General features: G+C 50.0%; 1 protein-coding gene and 1 pseudogene across 1 annotated transcript; both read left to right on the top strand.

Moving 5' to 3' along the window:
* Positions 1-616: 616 nt before the first annotated feature.
* Positions 617-2,270, top strand: LOC136522753 (exocyst complex component EXO70A1-like; annotated as a pseudogene).
* A 524-nt stretch (positions 2,271-2,794) lies between these two features.
* Positions 2,795-6,201, top strand: LOC136524738 (uncharacterized). The gene is made up of 3 exons (XM_066517996.1): positions 2,795-4,426; positions 4,541-5,080; positions 5,134-6,201. The coding sequence occupies exons 1-3, from the start codon at positions 2,795-2,797 to the stop codon at positions 6,199-6,201; spliced, it is 3,240 nt and encodes a 1,079-aa protein (XP_066374093.1).
* Positions 6,202-12,893: the final 6,692 nt, after the last annotated feature.

Genomic DNA, 12,893 nt, shown 5'->3' with positions numbered 1-12,893 from the left:
TAATTGCAGCAAATAAGTATGTTGACACTTCTCTTTTCGGTTGTATTTTGAGCTTGAAGACAATGGTGGATTTAACCTTGCTTTAAAGGTATGCATGTGTGTAGCCAGCTTATCATTTTTGTTAATCCAAAAGAAAAAAAGAGAGAAGAAAATATGATGCCAAACATGTGAAAAGAAATATTTTCTTACCAAGTTTAGATCTTGTCAATTGGCAAACGAATTTCTTGTTGATTAGCAAACACAGCAAACAAATTTCTTGTTGATTAGCAAACATATTTTCTTACAAATGTTTTTGTTATTTGATTTGTGAGTAGCGTTAGCATGGACATTTCTTTATATATCCACAAGTCGCGTTGTGTATGTCCACTATGATTGTTTAATATGTTTCCTAGATGTCGTTGTAGCATTAGTACCGGCAATATATTAGTCACGTGTAATGCTCCGCCGCTCCGGACAGTGTCTTTGTAATTGTCGCTGATGATTTGTCATCACCCAGGTAAATAAAATAAAATAAAAACATTGGAGCTGTGTTGAACGCGTCTTGCAAGTTGCTGCCTCCGATCCCAGCGGCCTCTTCGTCAGTTGCTAGGGGATCGGAGCTAGCTTAAGCTTTAGCATGGAGGCCACGGCCACGCGCAGGGATGGCGGCCCCGGGCCTTCTTCTTCATGGTGGACCTACGAACGCCACGAGCAGATCGGCTCCGCCGGTTCCTACACCGCCGTTAGCAGCAGCTCCAGATCAGGTACCATAGTCTCAACTGCCCACACATCTGGCGCCTCTCGCTCCTCTCTCTCCACGGGCTTGGAGCTCATCAAGATCCACGGCTACGAGCACCTGTCATGGGGGCAAAAGACCAAGGAGGAGAAGATGAAACGCGTCATAGAGCTGGTCAACGGCGGCGCGACGAGTGCCCTGAACCTCAACCTGAAGAGGTGGTTCACGGAGCTGAGCGTCGCCTGGGTTCTCGACCTTCCCGATGATGCTGTATCTGCACTGGAACTCGAGGTATCTTATCGTAATTTGACTTGGAGCTGGATCGTCATCTTTACTCCGAGGCGGGTCCACGCTTTCGACGAAATTGTGGAAACCATCCGCTTCATGTCGACACTGCCCCTTCCCGATCCATGCTCACACACTGGTGATGATGAGGAACAAGCTGTTCCTAATCAATTCTTCTTACTGATGAGGGTGACGACCAAGATATTGCAGAGTGAAGAGCAAGCTATTCCTTACCAATGATCTCATGAGGGATGATCGTGCTAGTATTCCAGATCAAATCCAGTTTGCAAGATTTACCCAAGTGGCCATGTTGAAAATGCTCGCCTTTGTCGATGTCCTAGTTGCTCTGGATCATTGTGATGTTTATGGGATACCAGAAATATATAAATCGTTAAATCTACACTGCTGGGTATGCACGGTGTTCTTTCCAAGGCCTTACACGTGATCGACGTGTTATTCGTTTCCAGTCCCCCACGAGAAGTTGAAAGGATACTGGATGAGATATTCCGCCTCTTGTCAACAAAGAAGGAGAAGGCGCTTGACGCCTTACGTCTCACATTGAACCACACATCTCCTCAAGTGGATTCAAGACTCGTCAGCTACTCAAACTCTACAACAAGGATCATCGGACATTCACAAGGTCACTCTGTCCGTGATAAGACACATCAGCTTCCTGATGGATAATAAATTGTCATTGGATCTAAGTATATCTGAAGCAGATAACCGTGGTAAAGTGTATCAAACTCGTATTGGAAACCAAACACATTCTGACAGCATGATCATCAGTATGGCGTCACGTCTACAAGAAAAGCTTGCCAGCCTGTCAGAATCATTTCCCGATCAAGGCCTTATGTTCTTATTCTTGCTCAACAACTCACACCGATTACACAAATGTTTTCGGTTTGTTGAACCAGGGTGGTCTTCTCTCCAACTTTATTCCGAATCCCTTTTTACCAAAGTCGATGGCTACATGCAGAGCTATGTACAAGTCTCTTGGGCTCCAGTGTTGTTATGCTTGTTCAATCCTACTACTCGTTTCTTGGGAAAAACTACTCCCCTGACTAGGTTCGAGTCTGAGTTTCAAAAGACTTACATCACTCAAAAGCAGTGGAAGGTCCCAGATCCTGAGGTTCGGAAAAATCTGCGAACAGCTATCATTGAGCAAATCATTCCAGCCTACACAAATTACATAGAGGAGAACAATATTACAACGCCAAGACTTGCTCCCCAAGAGCTACAAGAGATGTTGCAAGACCTATTCGAAGGATGATCAACAGAATACACCGCCAATGACAAGTCACTGTAGGTATTCATCTATGTTGGTGTGTTGGAAAGAAATTGTGTCGCTTCAGATGACTTGACTTCTGAAGATGTAAGTGTTGTGGACTCCTTCATAGGACGCCAATATAGGCGCAGGATGAGGAGGGCCACGACCAGCAGTGGCTAAGCCACCATATTAGGAAATAAGGAGTAATTAGGGAATAATTAGGGAGGATTTTTAGGATCTCAACTAGAGTTTGTTAGACAATGCACCTGGACTATAAATGTTGCACTTAGGAATGTAATCAAGGCATCGAAGAAGAATAGAACCTCCCAGGCGGGTGGGGTTCCTCTTCGACGGTGGCTGCGTGCGGTTCTGCCGCTGCCGCCGGCGATATCTCCACCGCGCCATTGCCTTGCTACCCTCTCCGCTCCAATTCCCAGTCACAGCTCCTCCATTCTCCCCTGCGTACTCCACGGCGGCAACGCCATATCAATTTGGTATCAGAGACCCTTCCCGGTGCATCGACACCAATGTCCGGCACCGTGCCTGATCCTGCGGCCATGGACGCGAAGCTCGATCGGATTTTGGCTCAAATCACCACCATCAACAACCGCCTGAACTCCCACGCCTCCCGCCTCGCTCGTGTGGAGACTGGCAAACCCGACGCCGGAAAGGGCGCGGGCGGGGAAGACGACTACGGCGCCGACGACGCCACCTATCGCGACGACGCGGACGCCGACCCGCCCGACCCCAAGTGTGACCGCGCCTGGGCCGCCTTTCGTGAGCGCGCCCTTCACGAGCGGGAGTGGATGGACCGCGGCTTCGACTCGCGCGCATCGAATCGAGACTTCTACGGTCGCGGCTACGACGACCGCGGGCGCGGCTATGACGACTACCGCGTCCGCGACTTCGACGAGCGCGGCTACGAAGACCGCCCGGGCCGCAGGTTTGACGGTGCTGGCCACGAGTACGGGCGCAGCTTCCGCGACCACGGCCGCGGCTTCGCCTACGGTGGTGGCTGGACCCTCGATCGCCCACGCGAGCCACACAGACCACCCAAGATTCCCTTCCCCAACTTCGACGGCGAGTCAGATCCATTAACTTGGCTCAACAAGTGCGACAATTTCTTCCGCGGCCATCGTGTCCCAGAAGATAAGAAGGTGTGGATGGCGTCCCTGTACCTCGACGGCACCGCGGCTGACTGGTACTACCAGATGCAACGTGACTTCGGTATGGTCTCATGGCCGCACTTTGTCGACTTCGTCAACCTCCGCTTTGGGCCGCCGATCCGCACCAACTCCATCGCTGAGATCAAGGCCTTGGTCCGCACAAGCACCGTGGAGGACTACTCGCGGCGCTTCTTGGCCCTGCTCTCGCGCTGTGACAACCTCGCCACGCGGACGGTGATCAACCTCTACACGGGCGGGTTGGGGCAGCCATTGGCCCACGACGTCGTGATGCTGTACCCGGCCAATCTTCAGAAGTCCATGAGCCTCGCGCGGGCATTTGAGCAGCGCCGGGCGGAGACCTCTGTTGTCAACAGCTCTGCGGCGCCTAAAGGCTCGGGTCGCCGCGCCATTGCATCAGCCGGCCCGGCTACGTCTGGCGCCACAGTATCGGAAGGGCCGCGGCCGCGCTTTCATCGCCTCACGCCGGCAGAGATGCAGGAAAAATGCCAGAATGGGCAATGCTATTTTTGCCCGGAACCGTACAGCAAGGAGCACAAGTGCGCCGCCAAGGGCGTCTTCCTCATGGACTTGGCGGACAGCGAGGACGACCCCCTCAGCGAGATCAATGACGTGGAGATCTCTCTCCACGCGCTCACCGGCCTCAACTCCGCTGACTCCATGTTGCTGCAGGTCACGGGCGGTGGTGTCCACCTACGAGCGCTGGTGGACACTGGTTCCACGCACACATTCATCCACTCTATGCTGGCACAACGCCTGGGGCTTACCGTCACCCCACGCGCCAGCCTCAACGTCATGGTGGCCAATGGCGACCAGGTGCGCAGCTCGGGCGTCTGTCTCGCTACACCAGTTACCATTGGTGGCGAGGCCTTCTCCATCGACTGCTTCACGCTCGACTTGGGCGGCTTTGACTTGGTCCTTGGCGTCCAATGGCTCCGAAAGCTGGGGCCGATCGTCTGGGACTTCGGCGCCCTGGTGATGTCGTTCTGGTACAACGGCCGCTCTCACCACTAGACCGGTGTCAACAGCAGGGGATTGGCGGCTCGCGCTATCACCGATTCCCGTGCTGTGTTGGAGGAGCTCCTACAGTCATACGGCAACATCTTTGAGGAGCCCCGGGGTTTACCACCACCATGCCGCCACGACCACAGGATCCACCTCCTGCCGAACTCTCCACCGGTGGCGGTGCGCCCGTATCGGTACCCACAGCTCCTCGAAGACGAGATCGAACGGCAGTGCGAGGACATGCTCGGCCAAGGGATCATCCGGGAGTCGACTTCACCATTTTCCTCCCCGGTGCTCCTGGTCCGCAAGCAGGATGACAGTTGGCGCTTTTGCGTCGACTACCGCGCTCTCAACGATGCCACCGTCAAGGACAAGTTTCCGATTCTCGTGGTGGACGAACTCCTGGACGAGCTAAGGGGTGCCCGCTTCTTCACCAAGATTGATTTGCGCAGCGGGTACCATCAGGTGCGCATGCACCCGGATGACGTCGCCAAGACCGCCTTCCGGACGCACCGGGGGCACTTCAAGTTCCTCGTCATGCCCTTCGGCCTCACTAATGCGCCGGTGACTTTTCAGGCGCTCATGAACGATGTGCTGAAGCCATTCATCCGCCGCTTTGTTTTGGTTTTTTTGATGATATCCTAGTCTATAGCCCCTCGTGGGCTGAACATTTACAGCATGTTAAAGCAGTGTTGCAGATCATGCGTGATCATCATCTCTTCGCCAATCGCTCCAAGTGCAACTTCGGCGAACCGTCCGTGGCCTACCTCGGCCACATCATCTCCACCGAGGGCGTCACCATGGACGCTGGGAAGGTCGCAGCAGTGGAAGCTTGGCCGCGCCCGCGGACCGCACGTGCCCTGCGAGGGTTCCTCGGCCTCACTGGGTATTACCAGAAATTCATCGCTGGGTACGACGGCGTGGCAGCACCTCTCACTGCCCTCCTCAAACGAGAGGCCTTCACTTGGTTGGCCAACGCGGAAGCTGCCTTCGTCGCTCTCAAGGCGGCACTAGTCACCGTGCCGTTGCTTCAGCTGCCGGACTTCACCAAGCGTTTCGTCGTCGATTGTGATGTGTCCGGCGCTGGGTTTGGCGCAGTGCTGCACCAAGGCAACGGCGCCATCGCCTTCTTCAACCGACCGGTCGCTCCTCACCATGCCAAGCTCCCAGCATATGAACGTGAGCTGATTGGGCTAGTCAAGGCTGTCCGGCATTGGCGGCCTTACCTCTGGGGTCGTGCGTTCACCATCCGAACCGACCACTGGAGTCTCAAGTTCCTCCTCGACCAGCGCCTGACGACCATTCCACAGCACACGTGGGTCTCCAAGTTGTTCGGCTACGACCTCACAGTTGAGTACCAAGTTGGCAAGTTCAACACCGTCGCTGACACGCTATCTCGCCGTGATGCGGAGGCTGCACTCTTGGCCCTATCCGGGCCCCTCTTCACCGACTATGATACCCTACACGCTGAGCTACACGAGGATGCAGCGGCTCAGGAGCTGTACAGTCAGCTTACTGCGGGCACGGCTCCTCCAGGGTGGCAGCTTGTTGACGACCTGCTGCTCTACAACAGCCGTGTCTTCGTCCCGGAGGACTCCAGCTTGTGGCCACAGCTGCTCCAGGATGCTCATGAGGCCGGTCATGAGGGTGCCCAAAAGACTCTTCACCGGCTGCGAGCTTCGTTCTACAACAGCCGCCTACACCACCTTGTCCGGGACTTTGTACGTGGCTGCATTGTCTGTTAGCGGAACAAGACGGAACATCTCCACCCGGCAGGCCTCCTTCAGCCCTTGCCTGTGCCGACCCATATCTGGAGTGACATCACCATGGATTTTGTGGAAGGATTTCCACGAGTCGGCGGGAAGTCGGTCATCTTGACCGTCGTTGACCGCTTCTCCAAGATGGCTCATTTTGTGGCCTTGAGCCACCCCTACTCCGCACAGTCCGTGGCCCGGGCGTTCTTCGATAACATTGTCCGACTCCATGGCTTTCCGTGTTCGATTGTTAGTGATCGTGACACGGTCTTCACCAGCCACTTCTGGGAAGGATTGTTCAAGCTGGCTGGGGTGAAGCTTCTGCGCAGCTCGGCCTTCCATCCTCAGACGGATGGTCAATCTGAGGTGAATAACTGCATCATTGTCATGTATCTGCGGTGCCTCGCTGGTGATCGGCCCCGTTCGTGGCTGCAGTGGCTTCCTTGGGTAGAATTTTGCTTCAACACTTCATACCAATCTGCCCTTCGGACTACACCGTTTGAGGTCGTCTATGGCAGACCGCCTCCGGCGCTGATGTCTTACACGCCAGGTGCGGTCCGTGTGGCTGCTGTTGATCGCCAGCTCCACGACCATGATATCTTCCTGGCTGAGATTCGTGAGCGTCTCATCTTGGCTCAGGACACCATGCGGGAGCACCAGAACCAGAAACGTCGCCATGTGGAGTTTGCTGTTGGTGACTGGGTGCTGCTACGCTTGCAGCAGCGCACAGCGGTGGGCATCACGGCTGCCTCCCCCTCAAAGCTTGGGCCACGCTACTTTGGCCCTTATCAAGTTATCGAGAGGCTTGGCATGGTCGCTTATCGTCTGCAGCTCCCTCCAAAGGCTCGCATACATGATGTCTTTCACGTTGCCTTGCTAAAGAAGTATGAAGGTGATCCGCCTGCTTCAATCATGCCATTACCGGCCATTCTTCGTGGGCGTGTGGTGCCTACTCCTTCTCAGGTGGTTCGGGCTCGTCTGAACCGAGGACACTGGGAGCTGTTGGTGCAGTGGGCCGGTTGTTCCCCTGCTGATGCCACTTGGGAGCCGATTGCTGATTTCAAGGAACGCTACCCGGTGTTTCAGCTCGCGGACGAGCTGTTTGTTGGGGAGGAGGGAAATTTTGTGGACTCCTTCATAGGACGCCAATATAGGCGCAGGATGAGGAGGGCCACGGCCAGCAGTGGCTAAGCCACCATATTAGGAAATAAGGAGTAATTAGGGAATAATTAGGGAGGATTTTTAGGATCTCAACTAGAGTTTGTTAGACAATGCACCTGGACTATAAAGGTTGCACTTAGGAATGTAATCAAGGCATCGAAGAAGAATAGAACCTCCCAGGCGGGTGGGGTTCCTCTTCGACGGTGGCTGCGCGCGGTTCTGCCGCTGCCGCCGGCGATATCTCCACCGCGCCATTGCCTCGCTACCCTCTCCGCTCCAATTCCCAGTCACGGCTCATTCTCCATTCTCCCCTGCGTACTCCACGGCGGCAACGCCATATCAGTAAGTGAACAAAGCACACGTGTATAATCAACCAGGATTAAACCAGGTCTATTTGAGTATATATATTTATTTATCTCCCTTTCTAAAATAAATATGGAACAGCATAGAGCTATCTCTCTTTCTGCGTTGTAAGCTTGTACCAGCATCAGTGACAGCACCAAATGATGTTTATATGCTCTTTCAAGCCTCATGAATTGTTCACTCTCAACTTTTATTTTTCTCCAAGTGCTGCATTAACTTAAAATGATGTTTATTAAAGTCTAATAAAATCTAAGAGAAGTATCCATATGTGTAGCATTGTTAGTCCTGGTTACGTTTGTGTTCACTGCTTTGTTTCAGAGTTGGAACAAAATGTTGTTGCTTCCAACGACTGACCTCCTGAAGCTCTGTGTGAAGTCGATGAAATCAAGCTGAAGCACAAGTTTGTTAATTTTCTTTGTGGTAAAATTGTTGCACATTTTTTACTTAAGTACCTGGAACAGCATAGAGGAAATCAAGCTGAAGCACAAGTTGAAACTTGAAAGTTTGGTCATTTTGACTTCCAAATGAGTGGTTTGTTTTGCCCTCAATCTTACTCTGTTCTGCTCTATCTTGCACATGAACTCTTTTTTGATCCTTGTCTTGCACATGAACTCTGCACTGGCTGTGTTAGCGAGAAACTGGCTAGCACGTCGTCCATGTTCCATGGTTCTCCTGAAGTGTAGCAAGGGTAGTTAGCTAGTTCGTTGGCGAGTCATGTATGTACATGTACTTAACTGGCTGTGGGCAACCAGGGACTTGCTAGCGCCCGGATGTCCGATCCGGGGCGCTAGCGTCCGGACGATGCCCGCACAACGAGCGAGTGAGCACCCTAGCGTGTCGGGCTCGCGAGCTACTGCCCTAGCAGCGGGCCCGCGCTGTTCTAGACGTCGCCCACGCCATCAGCCGCTACCCACGCGCATCCCATGTGCAACACCCGATCTACTTTTGAAACATCCAGATATAACAGTTGCAACATACAAAAGAAGACAGATGAAATACTCAAAACAAAACGACTTAAAACACTTGAAAACCATTACAAACATATGCAACATGCAGATAAACACTTGTAACATATGTGTGAAACACCTAAAACACTTGAAACATATGCTTGCAACATGCATGTATATGCAACATCCAGATCTACTTTTACAACATCCAGATAAAATACTTGCAATATATGTCTGTAACAGTTAAAACATTTGGAACATACACTTAAAACATACGTGTATAGCCATTACAATATGTGCAACATCTCAATCTACTTTTGTAACATCGATATACAACACTTGCAATATACCTCTGAAACATCTGAAACACTTGAAATATACTCTTTCAACATGCGCTTTTAACGTAGCATCTACTTGTTGTTTGGACGAATGGAGGCTTGTTGACGCGAAGCTCGATGCCACGGAGTGGCGCGAGGGGAGGGAGATGCCAGCAGGCGGGCGGTTGCGCGGTTCCCGATGACACGGCTGGCGGGTGTGGTCCCCTACGGTGGAGGCGACTGCGCTGCCTGCAGGCCCAGAAAAGACGCGTCCGGAGCGTCGGACGCCCTTCCGTGAAACCAGGGAGCAGGGAGGGTTGTTTTCCATTCGTTTTCTACAGCCTACATGGATCTAACGATCCTTCATGGTGGATTTAACATTAAACTAATTTGATACTCTAGGTGCTGGTGTATCTTCTATAAAACTTAAGCTTATGATAAAATTAAAACGGTTTCTATTTTGGAACAGGAGTAGTATATGCAAGACAAAATATTTTGCATAAGCATGGACCAATACACAAGCATGTATTGCATTGGCTCTTGCTGAACATTGATGGTCGCAGACTAAAAACAATATCCTCTTAATAATAGTTATACAACTTTATTTGGTTTTGTTCAGGTCGTATGCATGAAACAAGTCAACAACTTTCAAACCAAGCTGTAACTAAAACATTGGTGTGTGAATGTTGAGCAAGGACGTCATCACGCCGCGCGAGGAACACATCTTCTTTTCTCGGTGGATTCGAGAGAGGAAAGCGGTACCCAAGGCAGCTTAGACCGGGGCTTTGATTCACTGTTCTTCCTCATCGGCTGGTCGATTTGGAAAGAAGCAATGCAAGAACTTTTGGGGGACTGAGCACGCAACCTTTGGAGCTGTTGTCGAAGATCATAGAGGATGCGGGGCACTGGTCGCAAGCTGGTTACAGGAACGATAATAACGATTCTATTATTAGGACGTCCGTCCTCGACTCGCGCGCCGGACGCATCCTATTCTATTCCGATCCCGTGACCCCGTCCGGTCCCTCCGCTCCCTTGCGCCCACTCCGCCCGCACTCTCCCCCGCGCCTGTGACCCTCCGCTCCCCCGCGCCCACTCCGCCTGCACTTTCCCCTGCACCCACTCGCTGCCGCACCGCCGCGCCGCTTCTTCGGGCTTGCTTGCGCCCCCCCGGGACAAACACCGTGCCCGCGCGCCAGCTGCCTACCGTCATGCCCGCCCACGCTCCCTCCCTCCCCCGCCCGGAGACGAGGACGGCCGCGGCGGCTCCGACGAGGTAGGTCGGTTCTTCTCTGGATCTGAGCCCTCCTCCTCCTCCTCCTCCTTTGGATCTAAGGGACGCGGCGGTGGCTAGGGTCCTAGCGAGCTCTGGGTCCTATTCCCTCCTCCCTTCGGCAAGCTCGAAGGTGATGGGTCAGGGTCTGTTTTGTACGCTTTTTTTTGCTGTTTCTCCTGTGTTGCAATGGGTTTTTTTTTATGTTGCAACATATGATTTTCGAATGTTGCAATGGAATTTTTGGGTCGTTGCAACAGATGCTTTTGCGACGTTGCAATACTACTATTTTCGATGTTGCATTACATAATTTTCGATGTTGTAGCACATAATTTTCGATGTTGCAGTACATATTATTTCGATGTTACAGTACATGTTTTTTCGATGTTGCACTGCTTATTTTTGCGATGTTGCAGTACATATTTTTTTATGTTGCAGTACATAATTTTCGTTGTTGCAGTATATATTTTTCCAACGTTGCAGTACATGTTTTTCGATGTTGCACTACATATTTTTGCGATGTTGCAGTATTTATATTCCGATGTTGCACTACATAGTTTTTTCATATGTTTGCGATGTTGCACTTGAAGTGTTTCATGCTATTTGGGACAGGGGCGCGGTGGGGGAACGGGGTGCGTTGGGGAGGGGAGCGACGTCCAGATTCTGTTCCATTCCATTCCATTATGCGAGGGGCGAGTGCCTTGGGATTCGTTTCTGCGGGGGTCGGGCGGTTTGGGAAGGGGAGTGGCATTTGGACACAGCGCTCGCGCCGGACGTCCGGACGCTAGGATGCCCGTTACAGGAAGCTAGTGTCGTTGCTTCTGCTGCTTTAGCTTGAGCATGCATGTTGGTGGCAAAATTGTTGTATGTAATATTGCCCTAAAGATTACTTCCTCCGGTTTTTAAAGGATGTCGTTTTTTACAGCGACACGGTAAAAACAACTTTGACCGTTACTTTTTGCTATAAAATATTTATAACATATATAGTCAATATATACTTTTATGAAACTACATTTCAAGAGAAATTTACTTACATCACTTTCATGTTTTCAAACTAACCCAAGAAAATTTATTTGTAGTTAAAGTTTAAAATATTTGACTTAAGACAGCCTTACATAAAACCGGATGGAGTAACTGCTAACGGCAACAGGCAGGTAATCCTCGTTACCGATCCTGCAGCTAGGCGAGTGTCCTGTAACAAACTTTCTACTCCCTCTTAAATGAAATATGTGCCAAATCACGGTCGCGAAAAAAAAAAGAATGTTGAGCAAGGAAACCCTGGTCTGCACTAGTAAGTTGGGCTAACCTTTCGTTTAACATATACTTAGATTTAGTTCTTCATCATCAAGCTGTAACAATTTGGACTTTTTGTCTAACTCATCCGATTTATCAAGTAATTGTTTTTTTCTCTTTCTTTTGTATGCCCTATTAATATTTTTGGTCCAACCATAAAGAATTGGTGAAACGTTCTAAGGTTGCATGGCCCTCTTGTGACACTACTACAAAAAGGATTTATAGCTACGCCTCTTTTTTAGGAGCGGCTCAATCTAAAATTGCCCCACGAATGGTTCCCTACATGAGCCGCCCCTACAAATCTATTTGTAGGGACTGCGGGTGTTATCGGCCGCCCCTACAAATGGCTTTATTTGTAAGGGCGGCTCTAGATCCAGCCGCCACCTACGAATGGACGCCGATCCGTAAAAATTAAGTACTAAAATTTGAATTTTTCAAACGACTTCGGATGGAGAAACAACCAAACACAAAAGTTGTAGATCTCAAAAAGTTATAGACCTTGTAGTTGATAACTTTTTTATTTGAAATCATCTTGTCAAGGAAAACTATGTTTGAATTTCTTAATTTTAAAATTTGAATTTTTCGAACAACCTCGGATGGAGAAAAAACCAAAACAAAAGTTATAGATTTCGAAAAGTTATAGAACTTTGTAGTTGACAACTTTTTAATTTAAAATCATCTTGTCAAGAAAAACTACGTTTGAATTTCTTGTATTTGAAATTCAATTTTTTCAAACGACCTTGAAAGGAGGAACAACGAAAGTTGTAGATCTCGAAAAGTTATACAACTTTGTAGTTGATAATTTTTTTATTTGAAATCATCTAGTTGAGGATAATTACGTCTACATTTATAACATTTGAAATTAAAAATTTTCAAACAATCTCGGATGAAGAAACAACAAAAATGAAAGTTGTAGATATCAAAAAGTTATACAAATTTGCAGTTGACCACTTTTCCATTTGAATTCGTCTAGAGTCCCTAACACTTGTTTTAAATTCGTTTGAGCATAATATAGCGGAAGGACTATCTAATATGAACACAATTTAGTGTGAGTTGTAGTGCTTAGAGGAGAGAATGCGTGAGGCTGAGGTCGTGGTTTTGAACCATGCGGCCACGAAGCGCGTGTTTTTTGCTTTTTTTTTACCCAAATTTGTAACTTTTGAAAAACGGCCAGCCGTCCCTACAAATAATCAGCCGTCCCTGCAAACCGATTTGTAGGGACAGCTGACGAACCGTCTATACAAATCGTCGATTTGTAGAGACGGGGCCACAGGAGCGGCTGGCCTAATCACATGTAGAAATGGTTTGGAGCCACCCCTACAAAGTCCTTAC

Source organism: Miscanthus floridulus, chromosome 18 (assembly GCF_019320115.1).
Source record: "Miscanthus floridulus cultivar M001 chromosome 18, ASM1932011v1, whole genome shotgun sequence".
Taxonomy (NCBI): Eukaryota; Viridiplantae; Streptophyta; class Magnoliopsida; order Poales; family Poaceae; genus Miscanthus; species Miscanthus floridulus.
Note: the sequence above shows the minus strand (reverse complement) of the source record. Positions and strands in the feature narration are given on the sequence as shown.